The sequence below is a fragment of the Rhopalosiphum padi genome, chromosome 2 (genome assembly GCF_020882245.1).
Source record: "Rhopalosiphum padi isolate XX-2018 chromosome 2, ASM2088224v1, whole genome shotgun sequence".
In the NCBI taxonomy this organism is placed as follows: Eukaryota; Metazoa; Arthropoda; class Insecta; order Hemiptera; family Aphididae; genus Rhopalosiphum; species Rhopalosiphum padi.
In genome coordinates, this window is record NC_083598.1 from 39,285,128 (window position 1) to 39,301,784 (window position 16,657).

Genomic DNA, 16,657 nt, shown 5'->3' on the forward strand with positions numbered 1-16,657 from the left:
TCAGTCTATAGCAGGCGGAAAGTTTTTGCGGTCCCTGACGGCGATCGTCGTAGCGTCACACATGGCAATTCAACGGTTAAGTATTATATACTATATATGTATGTTATTCAATACATATAGTTTCTCCTCATATACGAGACATTACCGAGTGCAGTGTAAGGAGATTGGTAACATACATATTATATATGTATCTAATCATCACATGCTGCACCGATTTCAAAAGTTTCTCCACATTCCTTATTACGCGCAGGTGAAATATAACATCACGTATCAGTGCCGTCGAGTTAAGCTCTGGGGATACAGATATTTAAAGGAGTTAACCCAGGGTTTGCGAACGAAAACATTTAGTAAACTATACAATTAATACTTATTTATTATATTTTATATAAATTTGTTTTTTAAGTAAAATGCTTTTAATTGGTAAATATCACAAAATGGTAGTATAGGGATATTAAAAAAACAAATTGTGTTAATCATAGACGAAAGAAATATCCAATATTCATATTAAATTTTTATCAATGGCATAAATTGTTTTTTCTTTAGCATAAAAATGCTAAGTACTTATGGCCCTGGTTAATTCTGTTTACCAGTAACTATAAATAGCAACCGAATATAAACATAGTTTTAACGCGTGGTCGTTGTCGTTTATACGAGCAGGACGATCGATTAAACTCGACGGCTCATCGAGGTACACATAAAATAATAATATATTGTTGTAATGGGTTATTTGTAAGAGAATGCATTGCGTTGTTAGATTTACGCGTGTCGGAGGATTTCGTGCGATTAAAAGATATCAAAAGTTAGAAAGTCTGGAAACCATAAATCTGTATAGTTGGGGTCGAATTTTAATATGATATAACTATAGTAACGATCTATTTTAAGACAACAATAGCCCTTACAATTTGTTATTTAAACTTATCAATTTACCATGTATGATCGCAACGGTACTACCAGATGAAAGTTTCCATAAACACTGTAGAAATTAGACAGTATACGTAGACTACATGTATAAAGTATAGCGTATTTATAATTCGTGTCTTTGTAACACTAATGTACCCCTAAGTAATACGCATACATAGATAAACGTCAAGTTAAACTTTAACTAATATGAATTTAACAATGTTGTATACTGTTATATTTAAAGTATATCAAATATATGTACATTACTTCGTGTAATTATAAAGATTATGGTACAGATGTATATTAAAACTACAGTACAATATTATAAAATTAAAATAGATACATTTATACGAATTATATAAAATAATATTAAAGATATTAATTTTAAATTATTTTATGGTGTAAATAATTTAACAGTTATATTCTTATATGTAGTAGTTATAACTTATTCCATAGTAAGATTTTCAGGTTTCGTAAATATAATTTTTAATTTTTCCGTAAATATATCTAAATCAATCCAATAAATATACTACTAATGTATCTTCAGCTAATATAATATACTAAATACTACTATAATTAAGTTATTTAAGTTTAAAACTAATTTAGAATAAGTTAAACCACATATTATGGTAGTTAACTTATTTTATTTTATAGAAAAAAAGTGGCTCATAATTATTTTATTACCCTACCATAAATGTTAAAATGTATGATAATCGGAGAGTTTCAAAATGACTTAGCCAATAAAAGCTGATTTTTAGGATAAAATATATCGTATATACATATATTTTTTTTATATACGCGCGCGCAGTAGTAAATAATAAATAAAATGATTCAGTTGCAAACTTATAAAAGTAGACAATACTAAAATCGGTTATAACTTTTAGAATATTCACATATAAAAACATACAATATGTTATAGAAATAAACTAATAAAATAGCCAGATACGCAAACATTTTAAATTGAGTTATAAAAAGTCTCGTAAATCTAATAAAAGTTTAATTTAATAAATTTAAATACATACAAATAAATATTAAATTAAATTAAATTAATATAATATGAATAAAATACGAAAAAACAAATAATTTCTAACTAACAAGAAATATTTAACAATAAGATTTGAATTTCTTATCTTCGTTACGTTGTATGCATTTTTAAAATGTAATAATCAAAAAAAAAAAAATATATTAAGCGTTTATTTAAGAAACGTCTTATCGTTATAATTGAACTAGATACAGACGCAGGGGAACGCTAAGTTTAAAATAAGCATTAACACGTTTTTGTTTTTCCAGTGAGTTTATCTGAATATAATTATGAAAACATTTCAAATTTAAAAAGATAGGTATTAAAATAATCTTTATTTGTGTTGGATAATTTGTAGAGAAATATATAACGTGAATAATATTGTTATAAGAATTTCAAGAGTTGGAAATTAGACTAATAAAAATAATTTTGATTTTGTATAAAAACATGGTTATAGTCTAGTTAAAAATGTTAATACAAATAATTTAATCTGTTTTTAGATAATATTTTCAAAATGGTAATAGTGAAAAGTCGTCAGCAGTACGTCAGAAACTTAGAAACGTAATTTTCGTTTATTCGACATCTTGTAGGAATAAGATAGATATGTTTATCTCAAAAAAATTATTTATTTAAAAGGGAAGGGGGTAGATAGATAGATATATTAATTATAAAATTAAAAATTAAGAGTGCACGTTGATCACGTCACGATTTGTGACAGTAAAACGTTAGCGTTACACGTGGCGAACAGATTAGAATTATATTATAATAGACGTGTTAATAAGTGATGAGTTTTAAACACAGACGAAGAAATATAACGTCGTGAAATGTTGAACACAAACATTACAGTTGTTCAGTACACTGTAATACTGCAGTATACAGTATACATACTATATCATAGAATAATATATATAATATATATATCCTATTTTACTATACCAGCGTCTTACAAGTCAAGTGAGTATTGTAAAATTCTAAAGTGTTACCCTATGTATGCGTATAATATTTATAATAATTAGCTTTAGTGTATTTATTATAACATATATTTTTCCTACATTTTTTTTATTGAAACCACTAGATAAACCTCTTACACTGTAGTTTATATTATAATATAGTGTAGGTATCTACACTCACGTCTTGCACGCTCTTGCACGCACAAATTATATTCCACAATCCGTGAAAACCACGCGTATAGGTGCGCGTACACATGTCGTGCTTAATGCGCATACAAGACGATAATATTTAATATATTATCATGTATCATATATTTATTATACATAATATTATATACAGCGTGACCAAGATTTAAGGTAACACTAAAAATGTAAGCCGAATGACCTTTGATTTGATTTAGGTTTTTTTTTTATTGTGTAAAGCAATTAATATTAAAATAAAAAAAAAATAGTTAAACATTTAAATTTTTCAAAAATTAGCGCAATATTAAGCATGTTTATACTGTTTAAAAAAAAACTAAAATACTTAATCGCCCTGATCATACTGTATGGATGCATAGTATATCTAAAGAGTGCGAAGTCCATGACGATATTAATTATTAAATATTTTTATAAATAATATATTAATAAGACAAGTGTACAGTTTAATTACATACGTACGTATATAATAATAAGTATATTATACGAAAAAGTCACCGTTTCACGCGGTTAACACGCGTATAACAATGATGTCTGCGCGATAATACACGACGACGGACGGTAGAAAAACATGATCGTCGCGGTCCGTGTGGTGCAGTGTGTGCGAGTGCAACAAGTGTGTGGCTGCGTACGCGATATAAATTACGCTATTCCGTTTTGGCGGGCGCGCGCGAAATAAATTTCCGAGCTGGAATCCAAAGTAGCTGGATCTATTCCCACGGTGTATATAGTGCTCATATGTGCTAATTGTATATCACATTATTATCTATTATAATAGATATACCGTATACCCATACTGTAATTGATATGTATAATGTGTATAATTTACTAGAGTATAATATCTAAATAAATAATTTGTTTTACTAAGTATTCGTTTTTCCGAACAAATATCGTGTTTTCAAAAGTACGTTTACAAACAACTTCAATATTAAATATACGTATACGAAAATATACATAAGTATATGTATACAGTCACAATTTTTAAAACGCGAAAACGGATTTTTAACTAAGTATATTTTCCAGGTCTATAGTCTGGTTCTGACTAATGCAACATTCACACTTTTAATCCAAACTATTCACGGTATTAAATACCATAAATATCTACGCTTCTTTTTAAGAGGCAGTCGCTATAATAAATATTATATTCTACTAAGTTTATTGTTATTCAATTTTAAACTGTCGAGCGGGATAACTGTAAATTATATTTTGATAGCATTATATATGATTATAGAGAATATAAATATTTATATTTCATAAAACATCACTTACTATTAATATATTTTGTAATCTATTAAAAATTAATAATAATAATAACACAGAGTGATTAAAACATATATAAATGCATATAGGTAAGAAAATTAAAAAAATATTTTCGCCTAAAAATAATATATAATAGAAGATTTGTTTCGAAAAATCAATGATCGCATTAAATTGAAAATAAACCCGGTGTACAACTGTATAGTATAAAATATTTCCAGTGGAAACGTATATGGCTCATCGTATGCCGTTAATAAACAGAAGTCTCACCCACGCGTGTTTCTCAGACCGATCTATAGACAACGACAACACGACAAAAAATACTCGCCAATTTTTTTATACGTTTACTGTATCCGATTTCCCGTATAAGTGGGCAACAACGATATTTCTCCAGATAAATACGGGTATAGCAGATGCTCATAAATTACTATACATTATAATTGAACGATATAAAACCCGAGACAATACGAACAGAATAACGTATTATAAATCCTCGCTGAGACATCTCTAGAGTCTATATAAGCCAATATAATATGTAAGAAAAGGAAACACGTTGATGTTAAATAATGAAATTGGTTTTTAGACTATTAATTTCTACAACCATCCGAAAACCGGAAATTGGAAATTAACTACTATTTTATATGTTTGCATAATAACAAAATATGTTCGGCAGAAACAAAAGTTTCCTAATTTTAAAAATTCATAAATCTATATTTTATTTCATTATTAATATTTAATATATTGTAGCTCAATAATAATTTATAATTTTATATCATATCTATATGTCTTATATATTTGTGATGAAATAAACAAAAGTACTCACACTATCAAATTTGAATTACAGAAATAATGAATTTTAATATTTTTAATTTATAATAATTATATTACATTAAGTATTTTAGCGTACTGCATAAATCCTTAAGTTCACAAAAAGAAAGATAGTGTCACTCAGTCATATTTGTAGTTGTAAAATATGACTGAGGCAGAACTTTTTATTATAATAAATCTGTATTAAAGACGTCAAAGAATAACATCTCATAAACAGAAATTGAGACTATTAATCAGTAATTGATGTCTTTATATCATTGACAAAAAATACATAGCAGTGGTAAATACAAAACTTTGCATAAGTTTAAATTAAGAGACTATTATTTATCATAATGGATAGGATGTTGACAATAATATATTGCAATAAAATTAATTTATAAATATCAATATATTTTGACTGATAATAAGTATTGTAGCAATATTACAGTAGTTGGGTTACTGTATATACAAAGAAAATATTTACTTTGGTCACAATATAAATACATATTATAATGTTATGTAGTATACATTTATTATTAAATTGCATCCTATAAGATATAAATAACTTAAAGTTTGAATAATAATAATAATATGTATTGATTAGGATTATATAATAAGAACAATTAGTTATTCTATGTTTTATGATTTACTATTAAAATAATTATTTTATTTTTAATGATTAATTTAGTAAGTATATTTTAGTTTTCAATAATGATTCTAAAATTACAATACTGTACTTCCGAGCTTATATAGTCGTAGAAAATACTTCAAAAATAAAAATTTGGCGACATTCAGTTTTGTGAACCATTATTATACCTACTACAACTAACTACCCAAATGTCTTTGTTAAAATCGTTTTACTTAAGGGTTATTTAACATCGAATTAATTTTATTATAATATCAAATAATAAATTACCCACTAATTCTACGTATAGTTATATGACATATTCTTACACTGAATTCAAACGAATCAACGATATTATAAAATTCTAATTATCTTCACATTGCTATACTAAATATATTTATATAGAACATAATAATATTTATTATTTATATTTTATATCCATCTTTTTGAATTGTTAGTATATTTTTAGAATTAGATAAAAACCGTATTATTAAAGACATTTTTAAGATGTGTATACTATTTACCAGACTAAATTCCACGAAATTGCTTAAATTTTAATAAAATTGATGTCAATCAAGTTTTTAATAAAATCAGCTATTATTATAATATTTATAGTTTTATATAGTTATTAGAAGGTAATACAATCTAAAATTAAATAACTAAGTTGTCGATGTACTTCAATTATAATTTTTCAGAAACTAAAATAATAGGAAGATTTTTTTTTTTAAATCGATAGGCTAATATGTGTTTTTGAACTTGTACTCCCAAACTCTTAAACTAATTAATTTTTTATTCAAATTTAAATCTGAAAGACATGTAAACTATTTTTCTAATAAAATATTGAAACACTAATTTAAACTAAATTTATATGTATTGATGAACAGTACACATATTTTATCACATTTCTGTCCTGGTAGTTTAATATGTGTGTGTCGTGTATATATATTTTGAGAAGAAAATGATATACATCAATAGATTCAATTTGTTTGATACTGAGGAATTCGAATATATTGTATAGTGAATCCTTTTGAAGTTTTACGCGTTCAAAAATATTTTGAATATATTATTGACATAGTTTCGTGTAACTGTAGAACATTTGGATTTACTAAATTCCTAAGTTGAAAATAGAGACTATACGGCTTTCAAGGAAGTGGTGTTATTTTCAAGTCACGTGGTTGGATTAAAATGCCGTTTCCCTCTCGAGTCTTATAACCATTAACCACCGCGTGATAACAACAACAAACATAGTTTGTGTTACACAATTTTTGAAACCATTACACAGAAAGTATTATTTTTCTTTCCTTTTTTTAAGATTAAATTGGGTTTTCTTATCTGGTATACAGTTGTTTGGAGGTTCTATACTTTCGTAGACGCCAGCAAAACGAGATTTAAACGTTCCATTCGGTCGACGGCGCGTAAAATCGGTCCGAATTGACAAAGAGCACATATACGGAAGAAAGCTTTTTTAATGGCCACTAGATTTATACTTTACTCTATGTACAGAAAAAAAAACAAAAAAGAGTTACATGCATTCACCCTCTGCGAATGATTGTCCAATTTTTATAACGGAATATTTCTGTAAGAAATAAAAATTCTTCGAACCCTACATTGTTAAATCGTGCATTTTTATAAATATAATCAATACTGGAAAATAAACATGATAACATTTTCTGCGAATAAATGATCAAATAACACATCTGGTTATAAGATCAATTATAAAATGATACGATAACATTTAGTTATTAAATTACCTATATTAATTAAAATTTTGATCAAACAACTACGACTTTTAGAATTATAACTATTATTACTATTGAGTTAATTTGAGTCTATTAAGTCCAAAAACAAAAAATTATTTGTCGAAAATAAAGTATTAGGTATGTGCTTATAATAATACACTATATATATATATACTATATTATTATATATTTCATATTATTACAAATAATAAGTTTTACATAACACGTATATGCATATAATACATATTTCATAAATTATGGGACTAAACAATTCTCGGACGTATAATTTTAAACGTATTAGAAATACAAAAGGCATGTACTTTTTTCTTTTTTTCCCACTAACAGTCGATATATTTATTGTTTCCAAAAAAAGTACTACGAACTGTTTTCTCCCTTTTCTTAAATTGGATTGGCCAACCAGCATAAAGTACATACCTCGCACGGGGAAAAACGGCCTAGGGTGTTTAGAACCAGAATAGCTTTACCCCCTATTTTATTTTACCCTGAATGTCCGAAAAAAATAAGTAATTTATATTAAAGACGAAGGGATTCGAACGACTTACGATTGTATTTCTCTTAGCCTTTATTTTCCCAAGCTGTGATATAGAAGTTAGCCTTTGATGATTGATGTTTTTTGAGCAAATCCTATACCGGATGTTTAAAGGAATTCCATAGTTGGTTACGATATACCTTCTTTAGGGTAATATCTTGGGAGAGGGGAAAGAGTGGTATTTACCGGCTTATACCGCGGTTCGTTGGCTTCCTGTTAGGATGCGATAAATTTCAGAACGCGAGACTCGACTCTTAAAAACGGGATTGCTTTTGAAACGTAAATCAAAATACACAGCATCCATATACGAGTATACAAGGGTGAAGGAAAGCCACCTGGATACTATTTTCATAGAAAAAATATATTTTTCGTTTTAAACTTTCCATATTATAGAAATAAAATCAATAAGGTTTGAAAAAATATTATTGCATAACATTATATTATACTGATTGGATTATAAGACAATTCACATTATTAATTTAATTATTTAATTAAAAATATGTTGTTAATAAAATACAAGTAGTAAATCAAATATAAGTTATGATTTATAACTAATGAACAAAAAAAAAAAAAATAGTATAAATTATATGAAAATTAAAATAAATCAATATTATTATGTAAGTTTTATTTTATAGTTACCAAGCGTTAACAATATATATGTTAATAAGCAACACGAATGGTGTGACCACTAAAAATAAAAACATGGCATACAGTCTAGAAATTTGAGGTAGGTACACACTTGATGTCAAACAAATATAATGTAAATACAATTTTAAAATATTTTTTTCCCTATAATAAATTAGTTAAATTTTTATCGAAAGATAATCCAGTTTACGGGATTATCGTTCGAAAGGACCCTATTTGTACTTTACCTCCCTAAAGTATTGTTATTATAGTATATATTTATAATGCAATACCGTGATTTGCATAATGCAATTTATAGCCAAGTCGAGTATTGCCGTTAATCGAAACGCCAGGTTAATTTGAATTCGCTGATTATATATAGACTCCCTAACCTTTTACGAATTCATATTATCATATATATACACATCACTTGTGTGTATACATATATACATTTATTGTTTTATTCATACAAAGCGCAATAATGCAATTTGGTACAAGAAGTTCTACAGCATCTAAAACTATATAATAATTACTACGTTTACAAAAACTAGATATATATGTGAATGTATATGTGTACCTTAATGACAGTATATACCTACAGGAGGTACTGAACAACATTTTTTTTTTTAGAAAATTGAGTTGACCAACAGGCGTAACGTCCAATTAAAGCCAAACACTCTTAGTCGATACTTGAACCGTAACACAAAGGTCTCAGATGGTTAAATAAGATTTCACAAGAACTTCCCCTATATTGAAGTTCTTTATGCGCCCCCCGGGACGACTTCACTCTTGGCAACTCGTCCGAAGGACATTTATCATTTTCGGACACAAAACAATTTTCGATATGAAATTAATCCAAATTCTGTTATGCTATTTTTTAATCGAAAACCAAAATATATTTTGTTTACAAAGTCAATCCATGATTATGTTTGCGTAAACACTATTTTTGTTTGATCTAAAAGATTACTCGTTTACCGAGGACAATACGTACAACAAACAAGGGTAGTATCTCCTCCTTCATTTCGTCATACTCTTTTGAGTGGACGTTTTTTTTTTGACATTGTTCTCGCTACCTCTTTGTTTCGACAAACGAAATGCAGCACTTTTCAAAATTAAAAGGGGGAAGTTGTGTGGAAAGCGACGGACCGTTGTCACTCTAACTCTTCACATGAAACATAAACCAGAGCTGAGAGGGATTGTCATTAGCTTAAATATAAAACATAATATACATTATATGTTATATTTAGCACATCATACACACGAGCGTTATATAACATTACATACAGAGTACTATATCTTATTCCATTATACAAATCATTATTTTTATTTATTATTATTGATTTTTATCATATTTCAAAAATATATAAACGATAAAAGACTACCTATGCTTGTTTAATTTTAAAAAAATATTTTTTTCATGAAAATTTTAAATTATTAATCACGCAGTTGTACTAATAACAAACTTAACTATTTTTTTATATATATTTATAAATTATGTTTTTGGATTATTATTTTTAATTTAGGAAAAAACACCTATATTTATTATAATATTAAGTAAATAATTTAAATAAAAAATGCTGAGTAATTTAGCTTAAGCCTTAAACGATTGTTATTGACTGCATCTATACTATGGCTATCTGTTCCAGTACGACAGTCGATGTTACCGTTGTCAAGTACATTAAGATTTTGTTGAAGTATAATATACTATGGCAAATAATAAATTATTAATATAAATAATACGATCCGGTAATAACGCGCAAAATAATAATTTATTTTTTCATTTTATACTAAAAATTATCTTATAGCAAGTAATCAATAATTTTAAACATCATTATGGTCGATTGTACGATAAACGAAACAGAGTTTATGTGACATCGACAGTGTAAATCAAAGTTTCGAATAAAGGATCGTGCAAGGTTTTCCAGGATTTCACTAACAGACGATAAGTCTAATCGACCGTCAAGAAATTTTCTACCAAAACCGGTATCAACACTTTTACTACAATTTTTTGGGTATTTACATTGAAATTATCAGTTTTACGAACTCCGAAATCTCCATTTAGATAATCAAGAATACGCTATTTTTCGAAGTTAAAGAACTATAAAAAATTTTTTTGGTAAGGTAAAATATTATATGTTATTATTATTATTATTATTATTACTATTCTGTTTTGGTGCGTATTGACATTTAATAAATATATATTAGTTTACAGCAATAAGTTTTAAACCCAAACGACCGGGTGAGTTGATTATTTTGAAATATATAAAAAAAAACCTATATAAAACCCGTAGTTTAATTTTACACCTAGATATGTATAATATCTACTCATAAATCGTATTAGGTTTATCACACGTTATTATTTCACTATGTCTATGTTAACATACGTATAGTTGTTCAATTCTATTAGTACATTGATATAAATCATAATAAAGATTTTTATGATTTTTACTTTGAATAATTATTTCTTATCATTTCCACACATTTTTATGCATTTTGTTTTCATAAATATATAATTTTTTATTATTATGTTTATTATGTATTGTCAATTTAAGTGTAATTTATATTTTTAATTTCAACAATTAATATTATTTGTTTATAATATATTTTATAGGCAAGTCCAATGATATTCAGGTGATGCATATGAAACAGTCGCGATTTAATAAATAATGGTATTCACTATTCACATATAGGTGTATAATAGTATTTTATACTATAAATTATAATACATAGTAACTTTTTTTTTCTCACGATATAAATATAATATAATATATGTTTATACTCGTATACTATGTATTTTTATCGAGTTCACCACCCTTCCTTTCTATAAATTAGTCAAGAGATGCCACTACACGAAGTTGGTCATTAAAAAAGATATAATAAATAAGTTTTCTTTTCAGAAAAGCAGTTATCGAATATCTGAGTAATCGAAATTTGAATTGTCAAAAAAGTTGTATACTCTTGAGAAGCATATATTTATCTTTTAAACTTAAAAAATAAATCATGCACCGTTGACAGTTTTGACACAGCTGAATCCAAGTTGCCTTCAGCTAGTTTGTAAAATATATATTATATGTCTCTAGAGATTATTTTCTCTTTCATTGTTCTAACTCTTTTTTCTTAAATAATTGTTTTGTTCTATTCACTAAAATATTCGATAGTAATATATACAAAGTAATAGGTACAAGTAACTGTAACCTACAATGTAAAAATAAATATATTTTTCATTGTATAAATGTATCAATTTATTATATTATTTAAAAATAAATAGCATACCCATTAGCAAACGAATCAAAGTAGAAGGAGGTTTATATATTTTTTTTAAAATTTGTTTGTTTATTAACCAAAAAATAAATGGTATTAAAATGTAGATAAGTATATGTATGCAGCAGAAATAAATTAAAAAATAAAATATCTCTATCTCAGTGCGTTTCTATATAATATGCATAATTTATTAAAATTTACTCAAGCATAATAAAAAATCATTTTGGATAAGTAAAATAAAATAACGATAAGTATTGACTTTTGAATCAAATTGCCTATATATAAGTATGTAGGTAGTTTATTAGTATGTATATTATATTATTTATATTTACTTATAAATAATGTATATAGGTAAGTATTTTTATATTATATACTTTTATATATGTATGTGTGTATAAGTACTGATTTATATACAAAAATATTCAAACGTAGAAATTGTCTTCAATCTCGAGTAAAATATAAACAGATTTCGTCGGGAGCAATATACCACAAGGACAAAAGTCTTGTTTTCAATCGTAAGTCGTCTCGGCAAAGCCATAATAACGTATCGAGTCTAATTCGACCTTTTTTTTACCCATTTAATATATATATTAACTATAAGAGTGAGGGAACACGACGTAAAAGGGGGACCGTCATTTGCCGGAGAATTCAATATCGCCGGTCCGTTCACAGAGGCACACAAAAGACTACGGATTGTTATCCAGCTGGTCGCTATGCCAACGCGGGGGTGACCCTCATTTGCCTAACTGACCAGGTCCCTTCGTAAAGAATATTGTATGCATTTTGCAAAATCAGAGACAAACTATAACTGCAGATATTATGTTGTACTCACCCGAGCTAATTGTTTTTGCAGCTTGGAGTTTAGCGTCCTTTCCCTTTGCGTGATTCGGCGTTCTGCGACTAACTCAGATTCTAGCTGCACGATTTTCGCTTCCATATACTCCTAAAACAAAAAAAAAAATCAATTTTTTAAACATTTATAGATGTTTGGAAAATGTACGATACTAAAACTATTAATTACGAAAGAATATTATAATATTATAATAATGAGATTATAATGCTAATTCGTAATGCAATAATATTAACATAAATATATTATATATATATATATATGTCACCGCTGCAATGACCATTGATCAAGAACGAAGTAATATTAAAATATATGAGTAATAAATATTTATTAAATTGATGATGGTAGTTTTATCATCATCATAAACATTTAATTGTATCAGTTTGTAGCTCAAATTAAAATCCTTAGTAAAATAATTATTAAAACAAATTGTATTATGTATAGGTACTTATTTTTTAAAATAAAAAAAAAATGTTTTGTAAAATTAAAAACAATGAAATAAACACTAAAAAGTCAAAAAAGTTGGGTTGGATAACAAAAACTAATTTTTCGACCCCCTCGAAATTGTTTATATTATATACGAAAATCATAAAGATTATATGATATTTTTATATATATATATATTATATGATATAAAGTAATAAAAATTAGTTTTATTTTAATGATATTTGAGTAATTATATGTTTTTGATAGAGTATATTTTAAATTGTTGAAAATTGAATGTATTAACATGGAATAATTATATACAGCCTACTACTGTATAATTGACTGATACAAAAGTTGTTTGATACATACGAAAAAAAAATCCAGGTGACATTGAGAATTTTATCACCATCGAGTACTCATGGAGGGAAGAAAGTATTGAAGCAAATACATTCTTGTGCGATTTTGAGAGGAATGAGTTAGGGCTATAGCCAATGAACCGTAGTATCTATCGAATTTGTAAAAAAGGGGACATTATTGTTGCTGGAGTAAACGAGAAACGACAACAAAGCTAGTATGTCAAAGAAAACTTCTCACAACAATTTAATACACCTATAGTAACACTATTCAATTAAAAAATAAAATACTAAATATTATGCTGTACCAGTACCACTATTTAATATAATATGAATAATACCTGAATAATTAATTAATCTAAATGTACTTAAATACAACATTATATTTACTTTTTTTATAATATGATATTCAAAATTGCATGCTATGAAAAATACAGTTAATTATTAATTATTAATCACATAACAAATCGACGAAAAGGCAACTGTATAGTTATTTTATTGAAATTATTATATATTTAAATTTTGTTAAAATCTACAAAAAGTAAAAAAATAAATGGTCAAAACAATTGTATATAATACTATATTTTATTAATTTAATATTTTTAATATGTCGATTATTGATTAATGCTGATAAATAAGAGTTTACTGCGAGATTTATATAAATTAATATCTATTTATGTTACTTATATTGACTTCAAAAAGGGACAATACCTAGAACGAAACCACAATCAGTCTTATTAAGGACATCGACGATAAATCTTTGAACATCTATGTTTTTGTTTTATTTCGAGGTGGGAAGATGGAAACTATGTGGGCGGAAATAATGTAAGAAAGAAGGTATGCAATGTAAAATTTCAAAGTAAGAAAAAAACGAAGGTTTTGGCTACAATAATTGGACGAATTGAAACGTAGACAAACGATTGCTTTGTACGAGAACTGAAAAATAGCGTAGACGCAATAAGAAGGCAGTACCTAATGAAATGTTGGACTCCATCAATAACGTCGAAAGCGACAGCGACAAGCTTATTAGTAGAAACCCGGAAAAAATGTATTGCGATACATTAAAAGTTTATCAACATTTTGTCGAAAACACTTGTTACAAATTTATACCATATCGAAGACGGTGAGTTGGAAAATATAAAAAATTGTTTTGATAAACAAATAATTAATTACATAGAAACCAACTTTTTTACGTTCGAAATGCAATTGTTAAAATGTATTGTACAATGTTTTAAGTTTATTTTTATGTATCGAACAATACATATATAGCTATATAAATAGGTAATATTAAAACTAGAAAAAGTCGGTAAAACCCTATATAATATAGCCTACGCGTCACCTAGTTATAGATATACCAACAAACTGCTAGTTTGAAAATATCCTCATGGGAGGCTGCAGTTGGGTCCAACAAGATTAATCGACCAAGGCCAGGTCGTCAATCACCGGGCAAATAGGAAACTAGAAACTATATAAAAACAAAAAACAGGACAATCTTTCGGATAGCAAATGTCTCAAAACCCCAGCGGTACACTAACGATGTTAAGACGTAATACGTATTATATAATCTATAATAAAGCCATTTTTCTAAATAAAAAAATAAATAATAACTAATAATTAGTTTTAGTCGTTAGACAGTAATTTTATTGTGATCTTTGATCAAATAATATTATATTGTATAAACTATAATAATCAAGTACGTAATTTTCAAGCCAAGTAAACAAAATATCACGCGTAACTTTGATTAAAATAACAATTTTACGAATGTGAAAAACAAATAGTTGCGTATTCAGTTTCACGTGCCAAGAAGAAATGCCAAAATTGTTGGTAAATATAGATAATTGCACCCGATATTTTTAACATGTGTTTACCTCAAGTATTGGTTTTTTTTATCAAAGTATCAATTATTGTAAATTGTATTTTCATGATAATATAGTGTCAGCAAGTCGCAGTGTCGCACGCGTTTGTAGTGGATAAGGATTAAAACATTTTCTAACCGTAATTTACGAATTCATGATTGTACAATTCATATTTAAAGCCATTCATTCTAAAACCAGCCAGATATTTATTATGTAGACACTGCTCAATATACTTTGAATACGGCGAAATAATAAGTCTTAAACAATGAATGAATAGATTATATTTTGTCTTGGTTGTTTTTTTGACGAGTGCATAAACTCGACTGAATTTAATATTTATAATATTATGGATACATCTTTTTGAATTTATTTTTATTTTTATGTTATCAATATTTTTATGTACGTAGTGTACGCTTTTGAACAAAACGGAAACGAACAGAATACCAGCATTGTCCGGATATTACGTTAATAATAATAAAAAAGATCTTATTCGAACGCTATCTTCCGTAATAATAATAATAAGAAGAAGAAGAAGAAGAAGAAGAAGAAAAATATGTGCACGTCATAATATATCACCTAAATATGCATTGCTACAACAGCACAACGTGTATTACTGCAACTATACGAGACTATAATATGACCGTAATCGTTCCGTAAAACGTACGTGTTATTGTGTCGTCGTCGTCTTCAAACCATCATAAAGCTATAGTAATAATATTCTTATTACATGCCACTATTATAATACACCATAATAATTTACATGTGTATATGGAAAAATATATAGGAAATTCGGAAACGTCTTCGCATTTTCGAACGAGAAAATTCGATGTAATAATATATCATAATAATTTACGTCGCCACCAAACATTTCAAACATTCGAAAAATGTCGTTTACACGTCGGTGGCGGTGAAGACAAATTATAGAAATCGCCGGAGCGGATCCTTTCCAAGAACACCAAAAATAACGACCTAACCCTTTGATGTTTACAGCTACTACGCGTACGATGTGCGTAGATATATAATAGTGCGCTTTCGGTTGTGCAGCTTTTTCTCTTGTATATATTTAAGACCCGAGCGCGGGAAATTGAAAAAGTCACTCAACCGAATTTCACTTTAGTTATACATATTATATTATGTATATGTATACATAATATTATATATGTGAATGTTTACGAATTCGACTACAATATACACTCACTACAGTTTGTTATTAATGCAGCGCGTATCAAAGGAGGAAACG

The 16,657-nt window shown here is 27.0% G+C and overlaps 1 protein-coding gene across 4 annotated transcripts in view; it reads right to left on the reverse strand.

The window, feature by feature from the left end:
• Positions 1-16,657, reverse strand: part of LOC132923468 (uncharacterized) — a 206,987-nt gene that overhangs the window by 116,312 nt on the left and 74,018 nt on the right. For all 4 annotated transcript variants that reach the window (XM_060987478.1, XM_060987476.1, XM_060987475.1 and 1 more), the window contains one exon: positions 12,765-12,875. In XM_060987478.1, the coding sequence (XP_060843461.1) occupies positions 12,765-12,875 (111 nt within the window). The remainder of the gene's footprint in view (positions 1-12,764; positions 12,876-16,657) is intronic.